The sequence below is a fragment of the Poecilia reticulata genome, chromosome 21, assembly GCF_904066995.2.
Source record: "Poecilia reticulata chromosome 21, P_reticulata-male-v2, whole genome shotgun sequence".
Lineage (NCBI taxonomy): Eukaryota > Metazoa > Chordata > Actinopteri > Cyprinodontiformes > Poeciliidae > Poecilia > Poecilia reticulata.
In genome coordinates, this window is record NC_088850.1 from 12,492,719 (window position 1) to 12,511,611 (window position 18,893).

General features: G+C 40.0%; 1 protein-coding gene across 3 annotated transcripts in view; it reads left to right on the forward strand.

Moving 5' to 3' along the window:
* The window catches only part of daam1b (dishevelled associated activator of morphogenesis 1b), a 49,447-nt gene that overhangs the window by 25,825 nt on the left and 4,729 nt on the right, over window positions 1-18,893 (forward strand). For 2 of the 3 annotated variants that reach the window (XM_008397855.3, XM_008397854.2), the window contains exons 2-20: window positions 1,391-1,683; window positions 4,105-4,194; window positions 9,006-9,077; window positions 9,815-9,909; window positions 10,214-10,547; window positions 10,671-10,781; window positions 10,879-10,982; window positions 11,284-11,350; window positions 11,437-11,554; window positions 13,364-13,502; window positions 13,710-13,768; window positions 13,839-14,026; window positions 14,196-14,504; window positions 14,601-14,708; window positions 15,970-15,999; window positions 17,072-17,169; window positions 17,246-17,330; window positions 17,440-17,546; window positions 18,158-18,246. In XM_008397855.3, coding sequence (XP_008396077.1) covers window positions 1,495-1,683; window positions 4,105-4,194; window positions 9,006-9,077; window positions 9,815-9,909; window positions 10,214-10,547; window positions 10,671-10,781; window positions 10,879-10,982; window positions 11,284-11,350; window positions 11,437-11,554; window positions 13,364-13,502; window positions 13,710-13,768; window positions 13,839-14,026; window positions 14,196-14,504; window positions 14,601-14,708; window positions 15,970-15,999; window positions 17,072-17,169; window positions 17,246-17,330; window positions 17,440-17,546; window positions 18,158-18,246 — 2,392 coding nt within the window. In that variant the 5' untranslated portion in view covers window positions 1,391-1,494. The remainder of the gene's footprint in view (window positions 1-1,390; window positions 1,684-4,104; window positions 4,195-9,005; window positions 9,078-9,814; window positions 9,910-10,213; window positions 10,548-10,670; window positions 10,782-10,878; window positions 10,983-11,283; window positions 11,351-11,436; window positions 11,555-13,363; window positions 13,503-13,709; window positions 13,769-13,838; window positions 14,027-14,195; window positions 14,505-14,600; window positions 14,709-15,969; window positions 16,000-17,071; window positions 17,170-17,245; window positions 17,331-17,439; window positions 17,547-18,157; window positions 18,247-18,893) is intronic. The other variant, XM_008397856.2, reaches the window with a different exon arrangement.

Genomic DNA, 18,893 nt, shown 5'->3' on the forward strand with positions numbered 1-18,893 from the left:
TTCAGAGGCAGTTTGAGTTGGCACCAATTCATTCATTTCTTACCCACACATTAGCATTTTCTCATATCTCCATGTAAAATATATTACCATAAACCACTGTGTGCCAGTGCTTTATTTGTGTTAGTATTTTCTCCATAATTTAAGAAAATACTTATCTATTATCAATTTAATGGCTGATTATTTTCTAAAAAGTATGCATTTCAACCAATTTTCATTTATTTTGCTTCCGATTCCATTGTGACCCTGCTGATTTCAATCCAATATGGGAGGTTCTGAAGGAACCAATACAGAACTGATACAGATTGATATGTCACATTAAGTCACATAATCATGTCTCCTTACAGTAGAAGACTAAGAACACATGATGGAAATGGGGTTGAAGTCGTTTGTACAAATTTCCCCCTTCGAAAACCTCAAGTACCAAATTAACTAAACTACAAAGGTTCAAAGTGGAGAAGGGACACAAAGTCCAAACCGCTCAAAACACATGATAATGATTAGCATTTGGCAGTCTATGTAAATGTTCCAGAGCTTGTTTTATTTATTTATTTTTTAATAGTAAAACTTTGTGGAATCTGCTCAGCCCTGTTCCGTAATGCTGTTCATTTATGACAGCTGATGTTTGTATTTTTACCCTCCATAAACATGCAGGCGGACGGTGCCACTGTTCAGCAAGAACAGCAGACTTTTTAAATATGCAGCTGTTAGAGTTCATGTTTTGGTCTGTAAAAACATTGACTCTACTTCTGAAAAACAATATCCTTTACCTCTCAGCAAGACGCCTCCTCGTCAGAAATGAACGCCGAAGGCAACAATGAAGAAAGTGGCAAGGGAGCCTTAAATGCACTAATCCAGGCAAATTATGGTCACCTCCTCAAAAATCCCTCATAACTAGGCTTTATTGTATAAACAGCATAGCTGCCCTTTGTCATGTTTTATTGATTTAAGCTACACCATTAAGCAAAACCACAGGCAAAGATTCAGGCTTTACATTTGTGAACTTCATCTCTCTTAAAGACTTTGTTTTCTCAGTCATAATGAGGAGTTTTTGATTCAGTTGTTGGGGATTTTCTGTTGAGAACTAAAGATTATAGCCTTTGAACGGAGTGTTGATCAAATAGTACATCTTAAGCCCATTTAATTATTGGATATCTTCTGTGACCATGATCCTTCAGCATTCTCACATTTAACTAAACAAATCTGTCACTTTCCCTCCTTTCAAAATTGTTTTTATTCATTTCAGGCAAGTTTTGCTCTTTGCTCTGATACCTTCTTCTAGCATTTCTCTCCATCATTGATGATTTTACACATTTTCTGTCAGTTTTGGCAAAGGCCTTCATTTAAACAATACAGGTCGAAACCTTACTATGTCCTCTCTTTGCGTCCACAGCGTGCTCTGATGGAGGCCAGACTGTAAGGTGGAGGAGGCCGTAAAGAGGTCCAGACGGAACCTCCTATCCTCCCTACCTGATCAACGCTACGCGGCTGATAGCCATGGCTCCCCGGAAGCGCGGGGGCGGCGGCAGCCGGGGCGGCCTCTCCTTTGTCTTCTGCTGTTTTAGCAGCAATGATCACCCAGAGATCACCTACAAGCTGCGGGAGGACTTTGCCCTGCAGAGCATGGAGCCGTCTCTGCCGATGCCCGGATATGACGAGCTAGATAACATGTTCTCGGAGCTGGTGGTAAGCTATTGCTTTTTTGCTGTCCCTTATTTAGTGTTCTCTGCAAAGCTAAATTCATTCATCTATCTATGTCAAAGAAGACATACTTTGGTTCAAGCAGTACAGAAAAGTTTGGATATAATCACAAAAGGATCCAGTATGTATGATTAAAATGTTGTATTGAAACAAGTCACTTCAAAAAATTTATTTACAGCAAAATTTTAACATTTAAATTTCAGCTTTCGATTTCAAAATATTCTCTTGCCTTTTTAGAAATTTGTAATTGAAGTATCATGTTCTCATATTTTACAGTAACAATATCTTGTGAGTAACCAGGCCAGCATGCTTTCCTTTCTTTCTTATTGTCACTTCTAATTTGTCCAGTCACCCTCTCTCTCTCCTGGCCCTGATTCCCCTCTCACGGCAGCCACAGTAGTTTCTTTGCACATCAATAGGTCTCATTCAGGGGCTCTTTATGTCTCACCCCGCTACATCTGCTAATTGCTTGTTTTTGTCTGCCGTTCTATATGAAGACATAATTGAGTAAGTTTAGTGTGAAGACAAGGAGGCTTTCTGTTGCTCTGTTTACCAAAAGACAAACAGCCACATGCTTTTATTTTTTTCCCCCCTCAGCCACTCACTGGCCTTTTTGTTTACATCCTAAATCTGTCCACTAAGAAGGGAAAAAATATGAACAGTGGGAGAAAAGTTGCTGATATGTTTTTCATTACAATCAGTTAAATTTGAGCATGATGAGCAAATGACAAGCTTGTCTTCCCATGATAGATAATGTCAGAGGTCAGAACTTAAATTAAAAAATAAGTCTTAGAATCATGTAAAAATGGACACATCTTTACTCCTAATAAAGTGTATTAAAGTTAAGTAATGTTTTATCACAGAGCATAATCTAACACTAAATATTTCACACATTCATTTGATTGATACTTGAACGAAATAAAATCCCAGTGAGTATGATGGCTTATTTAGGGGATAATTTATGTTTATAGATGTTTTTATGGCCAGAGGGAGCTTTGTAGCGCCTCTCAGTAATGGGGGATGCAAATTGTCCGTTGTGTTTTGGGTGACTTTCTTGACCACTGGCGCATTGTGCAGCTCAGACACTGAGCTTTGAACTGAACCAATAGTAGAAACAGAATCGTTATCCTATTAAAACACCCCATTGTGACTTTAACAGGACAATAATCCAGAACATACGGTCTAATCAACACAGATGCTAAATTAGCCTTCTTCCATGGGCTTGTTAGTCGCCCAGTTTTAATCCTACAACAATCTGGACAAGGGAGATGATGGAAAGAGGAATGATCAAAGATCCCTAAAGCCTTTTATCTTACAACAGAAGTGTTGTCCTGTGTGGAAAGGTATTAACAGGAAGGGTATTAATAGAGGCACCAATGGTTGACCAAAAGGGAGAATATTTCTTGGTTATTTCTTAATATCAGATCCCCCACCCCCACAGAACAAATCTACCCAAATTAAATGTTTTTTTCTAAAATTTCCAGTGTCAGATTATACTACCGGAATAAAACACATTTATTTTTAAGCTTCTGTTACAATTAATGGCAGCAAATGAGTCTTTATCTGTATGTATCCAACCTGAAAATACTAGAGTTTATTAAATCCTTTGCCCTGTAAGCCTAGCACTCAGAGTATGCAAGCCCCTGACTTATAGGATCAATCAACACTGATTGATTACAGTTAAGCTGATTAATTGATTGGCAGGTCTTGAACACTTTCACAAAATCCAAACTGTATGCTGGTTGGAACAGATGAACTCATTTATCTCTTTGTTCTTTAACTATCTACCAAAACCACATCCAAACTTATTTTTTATGCTCCTTTACATCTTCCCTCTTGTGCTAAATTGCATAAGAGCTTTCTCATGCCTTTTATCACTTTCTTCACATGAAGTTAATTAGACGCAGTTATCTCCAGCTGAAAGTTCACATGTTAAACCTCACATATTTTGCTGATACGTCCCCCTTTCCCCAAATTGGCTCTGGTGTTCAGTCCGAAGCCTTCCCGTCAGCACCCTTTTTTATTTGTGCCTCTGCGAACGTCACACATTGTGACACATGTTGTCTCCAGATGTTTGTTACCACATGGCAAACACGCGAACCGCGCCTTATCTTTTTACGCCGTTACTCGCATGTCTGAAGCCTGGAAGGGATCCGATTTACTTCACAACCGCACTGGATTTACAGTGACAGACACAAGCCAACCCAAAACTGATCCGCAGCTAAAAATGAGATCTGTTTGAGCCTTTCTTGGCGAGCATTTTTGTTTTGCAGGAAAACAGAATTGATTTATGTGGATGTTTCTAAATTTGCAAACGCAGTGCAGCACGGTAATCAATAGCAGATCATTAGCATCTCCGTCCTGCTGTTAAGGAGGAATTTTGAAGGCGTTTTTCTCCTTTTGCAGGATGAGCTGGACCTTACAGAGAAACACAGGGAAGCCATGTTTGCCTTGCCTGCAGAGAAGAAATGGCAAATCTACTGCAGCAAGAAGAAGGTAAAAGATCAGACAGTTTTTGCAGGGCTTCTACATGGTCTACGAATTCTCCATACCTTTACTCATTAGCCCATCTAATTTTATCCTTCCATTTGTGTCATTTCTTTGTGTTGTTTATTACCCGAGTCCCTCCTTCCCTGTACATTTCATCCCATCATTTTGCATCATTTCTTCCTTCCTTGTATGTCATCTAGTGTGGCTTTCTTGCTTCCTCCCTGATATCATTCCTTTTTCCACTGTCTTTTCCCATCGTTTTATTTCTTCTTGTGTTCCTTTGTCATGATTTTTCTTGTTTCCTTCCTTCCTTACAAATGTACTTGCATAAACACGTCCATCCTCTCTTCCAAACTTCTTTCATCCCTTATTTGAGTCCTAACTCCTTTTCTGCTTTCCTTCATTCCCAACAGTCTGTGTTTCTTGAATTTTAAGCTTTACATAAACATATCATCCAGATGTTCACAGTAAAATATTCTGTATTTTAAAATGAACATAAAGGACTGAGAACACTGGGAAGTTGATTCTGTGAAAGCATGAACGTTGTACATGAATCATGCATAGAAACTATGTTTTCACAGCATTATTTTCTGTTTGAATACTTTCATTTTGACTCACTATATCTCCTAAACTATCTCTAAAGGCGTCCTAAGTCTGACCTTTATCTCCTGGATGTTTTATTTATAGTACATGAATGTTTGCACTTCCTGTAAAAACTCTTTAGCTACATATTTCTGTGCTCCTAGCATGCTGTCTGTCAAAACCAAATGATTAATAACGTTCCTCTTGAATGTGAAATTATTCGCCAAAAGATTGAAAATGATTTATTTTATTTTTTTTAGCTTTTATGGAACTGTCCCGCAAGAAGGCAACTTTTATCTGTGTCAAACCTTTGACTTGTCACTTTTTTCTACCCAGCTGTTTTTTTTTTATCATCTGTAAAAATCATAAATAACTGTATTTAAGCTGTCCAAGCATGTGCTTTCAGACTTCAAGGAATATTCTTCCCAGGAGGAAGATGACTAGCTCAACATCACTCTTGCGACTGTTTATGATCAAGCTCGTACAAAAATTGGGAACCTTAATAAAGCCTTTCTGTATTCCATTACAACGATGGCAAACCACATTCTTTCTGTGTCTCAACATCTTTTTTCTTAGTAAAGACAACAGAGTTCAGATTGTCACACAGCATGGAAAATAAATGTAACTTTATTTTTAGTTTTTTTGTAAAACTATGAAATCTGATTAAAGAAGCCTCAAACTGTTAAACGGTTGAAATCTGGTGGGGGAAAACTGAGAAAATGTTTTGCTTTTTTTAAACCACATTAGCTTGCATTCATCGATGAAAAATGTGATGAGACAATGTGGTGAAGCCAAATCCAATTAGATCGTAGTACTAATTGTTAATTTATGTTCTCTCATTGCGTCATGGAGCTGATAGTTTAAAAGACACCTACCCAGTAAACGTAACAAACTGAATTATTCGAGTCTCCAAGCAACATCCATTAAAGTTTATTATCATCACATGATAATTATTTCTTATCATGATATTTGCCGTAATTCTGCAAATCGTTTTCATTTTTTTGTGCTTGAATTCAGGGCAAAGCTTTGTAAATTGTAGATGAAGTTGAATATTATTCTGAACTATTACCAGTTAAACATTCAGTGTATTTATAAGCATTAATGAGTTTATTCCCATTTGAAAGCTAAATATCTAAATAAATCTACTCCTAGATTATCACCCTTAGCGTAAAGTTGTTGCTAATAATCTTATTCCCTCAGGGTTAGATCACTGTGTCTTTGCTCAAAACTTCATTATAAATGATAACAGCCAGACACACGATAAAGTCACTTAATTTGTCTATTTTTGGTTCTTTTTTTGTTGCTTGATAATTTACTTGAATAGTAACAGAGGCTGTTGTTGTTTTAGGCACTAACTGGACTCAAAAGCTAAAAGCCTTCAATGTTCTGGTGTTATCTTTGCAGCGATGACACCTGTCCCCTCAGAGTTTCCACATAGCCATAACATTCCCGACTGCTCTGGAACCGCGTCGCGTTTCATTAAGCTCTTTGTTCCTGATAAAAGGCGCTTCAGCTGTTCGTCTTTCCCCTACACATGAATTTTTACCCTCAGCATGCAGGAAAACACAGATGCCTGTTCTCATGTCACTCTGTGGAAGTGACGCTCCCGCTGAATGTGCCCTCGCATTTATGCAACATGAGGTATGAGCGTGTAGGATATCCTGTCCCGACTAGTTGGCCGTCTGGGCATGCAGATGTACTAATCTTTTCCTACATCTGCAGAGGAGAGATGATTAATCTGAAGGATGGACATTTAGTGCATCAGTGTGTACATTAAAAGTCTTCAGTCACAGAACCAAGATAGAAGTTCTGTGTATTTTTTTGTCTTTAAATATATATAAAATTTTGGGACCATGTCCAGTGGGTTTAATTATTCTTGAAACGGATACGTCTCCCAGCCATAAAACTTTAAGTGATTCTTTTGGCGGGTCGTGTGTTTTCATGTTGATAGATAATTGCTATGGTTACTTCCTGAAGTCAAAAGAACAGCCTTAAAACGCTACGTCATTATAAGCCTCTATATTTGCTTCTGTTTATTTTACTATTTGACTGAACATTCTTTTACTACAGATGTTAAGTAAATTTGTCCCAAAACTACATTTATTCCTCAGTTATGACAGGGCAAGTTGTAAACACTTCATGGTAGAAATGAAGTATTTTGATCTTCTCTTGATCCTTAAGTAAAAGACAAAAAAAAATTTCAAGAGGTATGGTGAATTTTTTTGCATTATGCTCACAAACTTCAGTGTATTTTATTGGGATTACATGGGCATGACGCTGCCACCACCATGTTTCACATGACATGTTCAGGGATATATATATATATATATATATATATATATATATATATATATATATATATATATATTGTCTTTTGTCTAATTCACAATTTTGCACTACAATCTGGTTAAAAAAATACCAATAAAATACAATGAAGTTTTATCTTTAACATGACAAGAAGTAAAAAGTTCAAAGAATAAGAAACTCTTTTAAAAACAGACTCCGGTCTTCAGGAAGGATTGGTTTGCTGGCGCAGTGAGCGAGGGAGGGTTTAGACGGATCAAAGCCTTATGTGTGAGCATCGACCTGCATGAGGGGGCTGCGAGCAAAGACAGAAATGCCCAAGTATTGCTGACTCTGCACTAGTCTCTGGCTCTAGCCCAGACGGATACAAACTGAACCATCAGAGCTCAGAGGGGAAGGGTGTGTTAGAGGGGGGGGAGAAGCCAAAGGAAGTACTTGGCTGTCCAAGCCAAACAGGAAGGTTCACTTCCACAGGTGCAGCTCTTTTATGAGCGCAGTGGGGGGTTGGGGGTGCATCAGCGATAAGGAGGAAAGTAGTGTCACAAACGGGGCTCACTAAAAGCCCACCAGAGATGAAGGTGCCCTTTTTTATTTTTTCTGACTTTAGAAGCCCATCTGGATGCTGAAGAGATAATTCTGTCAGAGCCGTAGCTGTTTGCTTTGGCCAGACACCTGAACCGATGAAATCATTCTGTCAAGAATCAATCTTCTCTCTGCCTTTTTGTCAGCACTCCTCAAGGCTACATCCTCTGCCAAGAGGAAGATTCACTGATCCGGTTGCTAGAGGAGACTTTGCACTCGGGTTTCAGGTTTCACCCAACTCCAGAGAAGGCTAAGCTGCAACTTCTCTTTCAAGCGGGCTGTTCTACTAAAAACAGAAACTCACCCCTGTTTCCCAAAGCATCTTTGATCTTTATTTTCCTAAACGTGGAGAAAATAAATCCCCCTCTACGCTCACTCCCCCCTTCATCCTGAAGAAACTGGAGTTATAAAGCAGGCTGCTGACATCCGAGTTAGAAGATCAACAGTGAGAGGAAAGTGGCCCCACTTCTGCGGCTGCTCCTCTAATAGACTGGACCACATTCAGATCCCGCCTGGATCTGGTCAAGCTGGCACTGGATCCTGAGTGGACCCAGCAGGCTCTGGTCCGACTGTCGCTGCACACTCCGCGCAGACCGGCCAAGTCTCCGCGGTCCGCTTTAATAACGGGCGCTCAATTAGTTTCCGACGGTCACAGTTCGTTTGTGCCTAATGGAGCAAAGTTAAGCTGGGAGTCACAAGGCCTTTTATGTTCAAGCCAAGTTCAGGAGAAAGAAACTGCCTCCTCATGAAAAATAATGTTTTTATGTACTTGTGAAACAAACATGGCTATGTGTAGATTAAACTCACTATAAGTCGGGCTGTGTCCCTAATCTGTGGTTTTAACAATCATTTGTTAATCTCCAGATTTCCTCAAGCAGCTGTGCAGTCTTTTTTGGCACCTACTGAAGCGCTTGGAAGATAAAATGGGTTGAATATCTGTGTCGTCCTACTTAGGAGTTCTTCATTTTTAGCTATTTCTGTCTGCTCCCTGAGCGCTGCATGGCGCTTTAGCTGGTGTCTTTTACAGCTTATTGATCTGACAAATGATGGAGAGTAGGAGTAGAGAGCAAGAAGCTCCGGTTCTACTTTGAAGTCGGTCTTTGATGTTCATAAAGATCAAACGTGTGACGAGAACCAGATGAAAGTTTGTCCTTTTCTGTGACTTTCTGCTGCATTTCGAAGTTGCGTCTCAAAAGATTTGCTCTCACCCAATTCGCATTCTCACTCCAAATTGGTCCTCTTTAATCTTCACTTTATATTGTTGTGTGATTTCTTTTGAAATTCTTCAGTAAATCACAGAATAATTGTATGTTTACAAAATAATTTGCTTCTCTGCTTTTTTTTTTTAGGAACAAGAAGAAAACAAAAGCGCAACTAGTTGGCCAGAGTATTATATTGATCAGCTCAACTCAATGGCAGCTGTAAGTAGTAATGCTAGAAGACTAAAATTCTTCTTTTTGGTTATAAACTGTTCGTAAAAACATGTATATTTCATCTGATTATTGTTATTTTTATGTAATATGAAAATGTAACTTCAGTGCGCTCCATGCTTTTTGACACCCTTGGTGGAGGTGTGTGAAAAACAAATAAATGTTAAAAATGGTTGAAGAAACACACCTGATAATTTGGAGAAATTTTACCTTTTAATTTAAGTAATTTCTTTTTGAGAAATGCAATCACTACTGGTGCTACAATTATTTACCATCAGTTATTTTAGTAATTCCATGAAATAAATAGAACTGAAACCATTTTTATTTAAATGTCTTCTTTAGTTTGATCAGAGTATCTTGGAAACTTTCATTATTGTTCATTACATCACTTCTCATTTCTGTCATGAGCTTTTCAAAATGAGAAAGACATGAGAACATGCTATTCGAGAAAGGAAATGGCAGCAGGAAAATAAAAGTAAAATTAAATATAGCCTAAACCTGCACAGAGCAACACGGAAAAAGTTCACAACGGCTGACAGTGTGAGTGAGAAGAGTGAGATCCTGGCGTCACCATGACAACAGTTTATTTGAAGGCCTTCGTACAAATCTTTACCAGGGGTGCCACTAAATGTGGAAGCGGCTATATTTTCACATGCAACTGGTAGGTGGCTCTTTGAAAAATAGGCACGAACTTGAACGTTGATGGGGTTTCATGTGTTGTTGTACAGAGAAAGACCCTTCTCGCTCTGGAGAAGGAAGACGAGGAAGAAAGAAATAAAACCATAGAGAGCCTGAAGACGGCTCTGAGGACACAACCTATGAGGTGAGAATATTTGCCGTTTGTCTGTCTCTGACAGCCACTTTCATGGTCTTTATGTTTAATGTCATCTATGATTATATCTTCTCTCACTTACCCTTTCCTAACCCTCTCTGTCATTCTTTTCGGTTCCTCGTCACAGTATGGAAATGAGTCCTTTAGAAAGTGAAAGGTCAATGTACAAAAGAAAGTTTATTTCTCTAATCGGCTGCATCAACGCTTAACCTCAAGGCTAAGCTTTGATGCAGCTTAGCCTTGAGGCATGTGGCATGTGTGTGTTCTTGGAGTTACCTTGAATTTTATATTCCAGGTTTGTGACCCGTTTCATCGACCTGGATGGCCTGACGTGCATCCTGAACTTCCTGAAGAGCATGGACTATGACACCACCGAATCGCAGATCCACACGTCGCTGATCGGCTGCATCAAGGCGCTGATGAACAACTCTCAGGGTCGTGCCCACGTCCTTGCGCACTCCGAGAGCATCAATATCATCGCCCAGAGCCTGGCCACGGAAAACATTAAGACTAAGGTGGCAGTGCTGGAAATAATGGGTGCCGTTTGCTTGGTGCCTGGTGGACACAAAAAGATCCTGGAGGCCATGCTGCACTATCAACGCTTCGCCTGTGAGAGAACGCGCTTCCAGGTGGGTCATTGCTAATTTTCTTTTCTTTTGTTTTTTCCTTTCTTTCTTTTTTTTTTTTAACGGTTCAATGCAGCAATATATTCGGAAGATATTAAATGCCGGTTATGGTCCGTCGTTCTTCAGACACTTATAAATGAGCTGGACCGGAGCACGGGGAGATACAGAGACGAGGTCAACCTGAAAACGGCCATCATGTCCTTTATTAATGCTGTGCTGAGTCAAGGAGCTGGAGAGGTACGTTGTTGAATCATTGCACTCATTTTATACTGGAGCATTTTTATTTAACAACTTGTAAGATTTGACTCACTTTATTTGTTTTCCTCCTTAACAGACTAGTTTGGAATTTCGTATCCATCTCCGATATGAATTTCTTATGCTGGGAATTCAGCCTGTGATCGATAAGCTGCGATCACATGAAAACTCAACTTTAGACAGGTAAGACTCTGTCTCTCTCTTTAAAATGTGCAGTTTCAATGACAAACATCAGTAATAAATTTAAACAGAATTTTTTATGAAAAGCTGAGACTCAAAGTTTTTCATATCAGGTTCCTAGGAAACGTGGAAATCCAAATCCTTATTCTGAATCCATCACCCTTAGCTTAAGCTGTAATGGGACTTCCCAGAAACCCTTTTGGAAAACGCACAAATATAAACAGTTCATGCAGGATAAGTACTTGAATGCATCATATTTGCAGCCTTTCAATATAACAACATAGTTTTTTTGTGACCCTCTCAGGCATTTAGACTACTTTGAGATGCTGCGGAACGACGATGAGCTGGCTTTGTCGAAACGGTTCGAGTCGGTGAGGAAGAGAGCCGCCTACTCCTGCAAGTCTGAGTAAAGCCTTTTCTACACATTCAATATCCCGTCATGGTTTCTCTCTTTTAGGCACATATAGACACCAAAAGTGCCACACAAGTTTTCGATCTCATCCGCAAGAAGATGAATCTCACTGACGCATACCCGCACTTTATGTCTGTGCTTCACCACTGTCTGCTAATGCCACGTAAGTGTTTCTGTATAAGGTAGGATTACACAGAGATAGTACCTATTTCTGTAGTATTATTTATTTTTTTCATGAGGCTGCAAATAGCAGTCCAAAGGCAGCGGTATAACTCCCATACAGCACACAGTGCTTGTACTCTCCAGTTTGGTGCCAAAAAAGATAAGAGTGTTGACTTTGTCCAGATTAGATGGTCCAGAAAATTGGATAAGCACATTCCCAGCCTAACCGAACACTATGCTCCTTTGAACCATGATATTTACTTTGTCCAAGGGGTTTTTGTAAAAAGGTACATAATTCCTAGTTCCCACATCATGCGTGAAAGAGCCTCTAAACAAATAAGTATTTTAACTGGTGTGTATTTTCTTTATTAATCAACTAACTTCAGTCAGCATACTAAAAGAGGTAGATAAAAAAAACCTCTACTAGGCCTGCTATGCAGACTGGAAAAGTTGGATGCTAGTATTTTCCACAGTCTGAGTATTTATGGTACTTGCATCTGAGAGATCCACCGGTCCATAAATCCAGCACCAATCCACTATTCTATTGTTTTATGTGTCCATCTAAAACACATAATCATTCTTAGTTGTTTCAGGTTCTCTGTTAAAAACAATATTCTGCTGTGAATTCATAGGAAAGTTTTGTATTTTGACTTAAAATATGTGAACATTGGAAAAAAGTCTTATAAAATCCTGAAAGTAGACGTCTACAACCTTGATTATTATTATTATTCAGAAGAAGAATGAATCAGTCACTAATTTATGATGATATAATCCTCTGAAATAACACTTGACACAGATATAAATGTAACACTTGTTTTCACTACCATTTTGTCACTAGCTGAACTCAATCTAATCAAAACTTTTTCTATATACACAATAAAACATATTTCTCTAAATTAATTTGTCTAAATCTGTTTGTAAGCACTTCTCCTTTGCAGAAATTATCCATCCCACTTCACAAGTGTGGCATATCGAGATGCTGATTAGACAGCATAATTATTGCACAGGTGTGCCTCAGACTACTCACAATAAATGACCACTCTGAAATGTGCGGTTTTGCTTTACTGGGAGGGTCAGAAAACCAGTCGGTATCTGGTGTGACTACCGTTTGCCTCGGACAGCCCAACACATTTGCTTCACATAGAGTTGATCAGGTTATTGATTCCGCTCCTCTTCAATGGCAGTGCAAATTTGCTGGATATCGGTAGAAACTGCAACACGCTGATCCGGAGCATCCCGAACCTGCTCAATGGCTGACATGTCTGGTAACCGAACAAGTTTGGTAACCGAACATCCATGCATGAACTGGGATGTTTTCAGCTTTGATTAATTGTGTATAGATCCTTGCACAATTGACCGTCGCTGCGATGGTTTCTGACAGTTGGGGTTAGTTCTGACGGCTCTGGTGGGCATTCCTGCACTCCCTCAAAATCTGAGACATCTGTGGCATTGCGCTGTGTGATAAAGCTGCCCATTTCGGAGTGGCCATTTATTGTGGCCAGTCCGAGACACACCTCTGCAATAATCATGCTGTCTAATCGGCATCTTAATTCATCACACATGCAAGGTGAGATGGATTATCTGGTGAACAGAAAATTGCTCAATAACACAGATGTTAGGAGATTAGTGAATAATATTCTAGAAAAATTGGTTTAGGAAAAGTTGTGGATGTTTGAGTTCAATTCATGATAAATTACACGTGTTGCGTCTTATACTTTTGTTCATAGGAATATAAGGCATTTTTTCTGAGGCTGTTGAAGAGTAAGAAATGATTCAGGACTGACTGAAAACTCCTTGTCTTCTTTTCCAGACAAAAGAAGTGGAAACACGGTACAGTACTGGCTGCTGTTGGACCGGATCGTCCAGCAGATGGTCCTACAGAACGATAAAGGTCACGACCCAGACATCGCACCACTGGAGAACTTTAACGTAAAGAATGTGGTCAGGATGTAAGTGCGCCGCTCGTCCTTTAACACACAGAAATAAATGGGGACATGGAAGGAATTACATGACTGTGGGAGTGAGGAATGCGCAAGAGTGCTGTGCTCGCTGACGAGCTGAAAGTCACAAAGTTTACAATGTTGGCTCTGGAGGGTTTCTTCTTAAAGTTCATCCGCGGGCTGGGATTAATTATCCGTTGTCATTTTGCTGCACAGGCTGGTCAATGAAAACGAGGTCAAACAGTGGAAAGAGCAGGCAGAGAAGATGAGGAAAGGTGGGTGCGTTCCACGACTTCAAATCCAGATTGAACGAACTCGGTGCTAACAATTATTTCTCCACAACAGAACACCATGAGCTGCAGCAAAAGTTTGAGAAGAAAGAACGCGAATGTGACGCAAAGACGCAGGAGAAAGAGGAGATGATGCAGACCCTCAACAAGATGAAAGAGAAGCTGGAAAAGGAGAGCAACGAACACAAGAATGTCAAACAGCAAGTGGCCGAACTTACAGCGCAACTGCATGAACTCAGCACTGTATGTTTATGTCACTGTGAAAAATCACAGGTTTTTGTTTTAAAAAAAAAAACCTCCTTGTACTTCAATAGCATAAGGTTGTTAATTAATTTTCTGTCGTTTTCATAGATGTGCAACACGAGAGACTTGCATTTGAACCCTCCTTTGTGTTTTCAATCTGTCCCTGCAGAGACAGGCAGCAGCTGTCGTTCCTGGAGGTCCTCCTCTGCCCCCCGGACCACCCGGCAGCCCCCTGCCTCCTCCACCGATTCCATCACTTGCAGGCATGTGCCCCCCACCACCTCCTCCTCCCGGTGGTGCCATGCCTCCACCTCCTCCGCCCCCTCCACCTGGTGGCCCTCCGCCTCCCCCTGGACGCGCACCCATGGGGGGCATCCCTCCACCACCAGGAGCCCCCCTGGGACCATCTTTGAAGAAGAAAACCATTCCTCAGCCATCTAATCCTCTCAAGTCTTTCAACTGGTCCAAGTTGGCTGAGGTGGGAGCAGTAAAGAGATTCGATGCCAAGTTTTTATGTTTTTGTTTTTGTAAATAAAATGACACTGGGGTAAAATGTATACTTTCCTCTGCACAGAATAAGCTGGAGGGTACTGTGTGGATGGATGTGGACGATGCCAGAGTTTTTAAAGTCCTGGATCTGGTGGACATAGAGAAGACATTCTCAGCCTATCAGAGACAGCAGGTATGATTCAGGTTCAACTTTAATTAGACGGGAACAGCAGATTTTTCTTTTTAATATTCAGATTTTTTGTTCTGCCATTTTTCACTTTTTCATCATCCAAGTTCCACAGCTCTGATGCGTGAATCTTGCTGATCTTTTATATTTGAATTGATCATATGGTCTGTGTGACTGTATGTGCATGAGTTTAACCAGCACAATCAGCTTCCTGTTGATTTTGTTTGCTTTTTGTTTTCTTGCGTTGCTTGAACTTGTTCACTTTTTATTGCACGAGAACAACACTGTTAAATGTATTTTTTGGAGGATTAGAGATGACAGACCAACACAAATAGTACATTATTGTGAAGTGGAAGGAAAAGTATAATTTTTACTCAACACTTAAAAAAACTGAAAAATGTGCCATAGGTTTGCATTCAGCCAGCCTGAGTAAATGCTTTGTAAATTCACTTTTCAAGACGGTAATAACTGCAGGCTTTTGGGAAAAGTCTCTGCCAGCTTTTTTTATGACTAGACTGTTTTTCCTTCCTTATGTTCAAAATGGCTCAATCTCTGTTGGACCAGATGGAAAGTGTCTGTGAATATCTTTTTTTTTTTTCTGCCCCAAAAAATCTAAATTTATGTTGAAAAATGTTCTTTGAATTAGATATCTTTATTTGAGCTGGGAATTCGTAGAAAGGTGTTGCCCTGTATTTATGAAGATTATTTATTGATTACACAAGTAACAGTTTTGTGTTTTTGCATTTGAATTGATTGTTTTCGGTTTTGCCTTTTTTGCTGTGTGAAAATGCATGAATGAACTGTTCAGAATTGGCTTCCTTTTGGTTTTAGTTCTCTTCTGCTTTAATTTCTGCACATTACAAATGATTGATTTGTGGTATTTTTTTATATTAAAAAAAATTCCCTCATGCATTTAAACATGTTTAATACACTCAACCTTACACTGAGATTGCATGTAGAATGTAAGAACACAGGCTGAGTTTTGTTTTAGAAGTCAGTTACCAGCCTGATTAAATTTCACAGTGACCCAACATGGAGGCAGCCGACAGACGTTAATGTGCGCAGCATGTGACAACGAGCACACATTGATTAATTGAACCACTCATCCCGTCTCACTGCTGCTCACCTCACTACTGATTCATTGTCACTGAAGCACTGAATGAGCTCTGATTCATTTGCTGTCTGCTCTTATGGGCTGCAATCACATAACTGCTTTACTCATTTCTAACGAATGCTTCCATCTTCCCTGCTTCCTGCTGCATTTTAGGACTTCTTAATGATCAATAACAGCAAACAGGTGAGTTGATTTTTCTCTACTGTTGAGTATTTGGGGTGTTTGATGTTTGTGTGTCATGTTTGTGATGTTATGAGCTCATTGTGTTTCTCCTACAAAGCTTTTGTAGAGTTTTAGTCCCTCTTTTATGTGTTGTCTCTTCTCGCCGGCTTAAGACTGCCCAGTTGTTCATGGGATTTATAATTTGAAAAAGTCACTGGTTTATCATTTCCACGTGAAGGCAAGCACAATCCTCCTCTCTTTGGTTCAGAACCACACTTATCACCTCTGCAACAAAATGTTTCCTCACAATCTGGATGTTTCCAATAAATTTTGGAGGTTTCTGCATCCCTACGTTCAGTTTCAGCTTTGCTTGGGAGGAGGAAACGCCATTGGTGTTCTCACCAGCTTCTTACAGTTAACATTTGGCATTTTGTATTTGCGCTGCATTGTGAAGAGCGCGCATCTGTTCTGGGCCTTCCCAAAAATCGCGATTTGGAGGTTTTCGTGCTTAGCCTTAGCTTGGAGCGTCGTATAAGCCACAGACCTGAGCATAGTTTGGAGTTTTCCTATTCTTTCTTTTTTCTTTTTTTTTTTTGTTTTCTTGGAAAAGTGAGGATTAATCACGTCAGCATCCTTGCTGGCAAAGCAGTGGCGGGACCCCACCCCACCCCCCGCCATGCCTCATAGTTGCAGACAGTCTCTGGACCTTTCTGCTTCACATTTTCTGTTTTCTGAGCCGCACGAGACCCCAAGAACTACTCATCATGACTAAGCAGCCACTACTGCTACCAGGCCATTTACACCAGAGCCCGATATGCTACCAGCACGATAATGAACCACCTCAGAAGTTTAGTGCATGCTAAACAAAGTCTGGGAACTCTCACCTCAACTCTTATAATCCAGCATAATGGGGAGCGCACTGTGTTCTTGACACACCACAGAGGACCCATCTAGGGCTATCCACATTCTGCCAGATTTTTGGTATTATTTCTAATCTTGTTGTGCAGTCTTAGTCTGGTGAAAAATGGGGCTTAATCTGTGTTTTGCTTCTGGCGAAATGGTTTACTATAGCTCTGATCTTAACTCTAAACAGAAAGAAGCAGAAGATGACACCTTGAGCTCTAAGAAAGTCAAGGAGCTGTCGGTCATCGATGGTCGTCGGGCTCAAAACTGCAACATCCTGCTCTCACGGTGAGTTCAGATGAAACCGTCACGCCGAGCGGAAACAAAGCGCGTTTCCAACTGACTCACTTGTTGTGTACTGCAGACTGAAGCTCTCAAATGAGGAGATTAAGAGAGCCATTCTTACCATGGATGAGCATGAGGACCTTCCTAAAGACATGCTGGAGCAGGTATGGACACGGAAGCACAGACGTACCGAGCAAGAAACGCCCGTATTGTGCTGTACACATCTGCTGCCTTACTGCCGGATTTGTAAATATCCTCACTTTGCTCGATCAGCTGCTGAAGTTTGTTCCTGAGAAGAGCGACGTGGATCTCTTGGAGGAGCACAAGCATGAGCTGGATCGCATGGCCAAACCTGACCGCTTCCTCTATGAGATGAGCAGGTAATTACATTTGCCGCCTGCAGGATCCTCCTTAACGTGAGAGCCGGGAGCTTCAGGTTGGCGTGGCTCAGACAATAGTTTTTGTTGCAGGGAGCACAAATAAATAAATAAATGAAACAACACATGGGTTTCTACTTAGGAGGGAACAATAGCTGAGTGTGAATGACGACTTTTTAAATTTGGGGGATGATTAAGTTGTAACAACAATGTAGTAAGAGTATTTTTATTTGCAATAAAAGTTATGTAAGCCATAAAAAAATAAAATATATGTAATAGCTGCAGAATCTTTATGTTTTTTCAAACAGACATTAGGAAAAAGCTAACTGGGATTGCTAAAATGTGAAGTTTTGTGTTTTATTTTAGGAGAATGTCAACTTTTCATGGAGTCTTGAAAGAACTACGCATGTCACTGTGGTTGTCATAAGCTTCAGATTCTGTAGTTTATTGCTCTTACGAACCCTGCCAAAAATACTTCCACTACCACAAATCTTATGTCATTAAGTGAGATGAATAGTTTTGGTTTTATAAAGGGTCTGTTTTGTGGCTTTTCAGTAAATCTATTTATTTCCCTATTCATATTTAATTTCGCCTGCTCTTCGTCTTCCTTTCAGAATAAACCACTACCAGCAGAGGCTTCAGTCGTTGTACTTCAAGAAGAAGTTTGCAGAGAGGATAGCTGAGATCAAACCCAAAATTGAAGGTGAGCAAAACCGTAGAATGAGATTTAACTTCACTCGGTCATATTGATTGGCATCCCTGGTAAAGAAGTGCCTTTTAGAATTAATTAATCTCTTATTGCAGTAGCACAAGCTTAAAATAAAAAGTTGGTTGAGAGTGATGCAAGAAAAACACCTGGCTTATCTTGCACTGGGACTACAACTGGAACTGTGTACATCAGTAAGATAAGACTAAGCTCCTTTTCAGATGTTTTTTTATGATGTTCTGTATATGTGTTCTATATAGCTTGTGATTAACTAAAAGAAATGAAGTCGACCCACCAATATTCTGCCCTGAGGCCCCTCTTGTCATAGCTGTAAATCTGCAACTACTATGAAGTGTACGTGTAATCGCTAAGGGGTAAAATAGTAAGTAGAGTGAAGGATGAGTGATGCTGTGGGCCTCTTTCTCTTTCAAAGGCCCACAGCATTTGAATGTTGTTCAACAACATTCAAATTGTTGGAATGTTGTTAGCGTGCTTCCCATCATCGACTCTATGAAATACCAGGGCGAGTGGAGTGAGAAAATCTGGTGGCCTCTGCCAAACCAAACATAAGAAAGGCCGTGGTGGGGGTTTGCTGGATTAAAATGTGGCCAAATTGATACACAAATTGTACACCAGAAACAAAA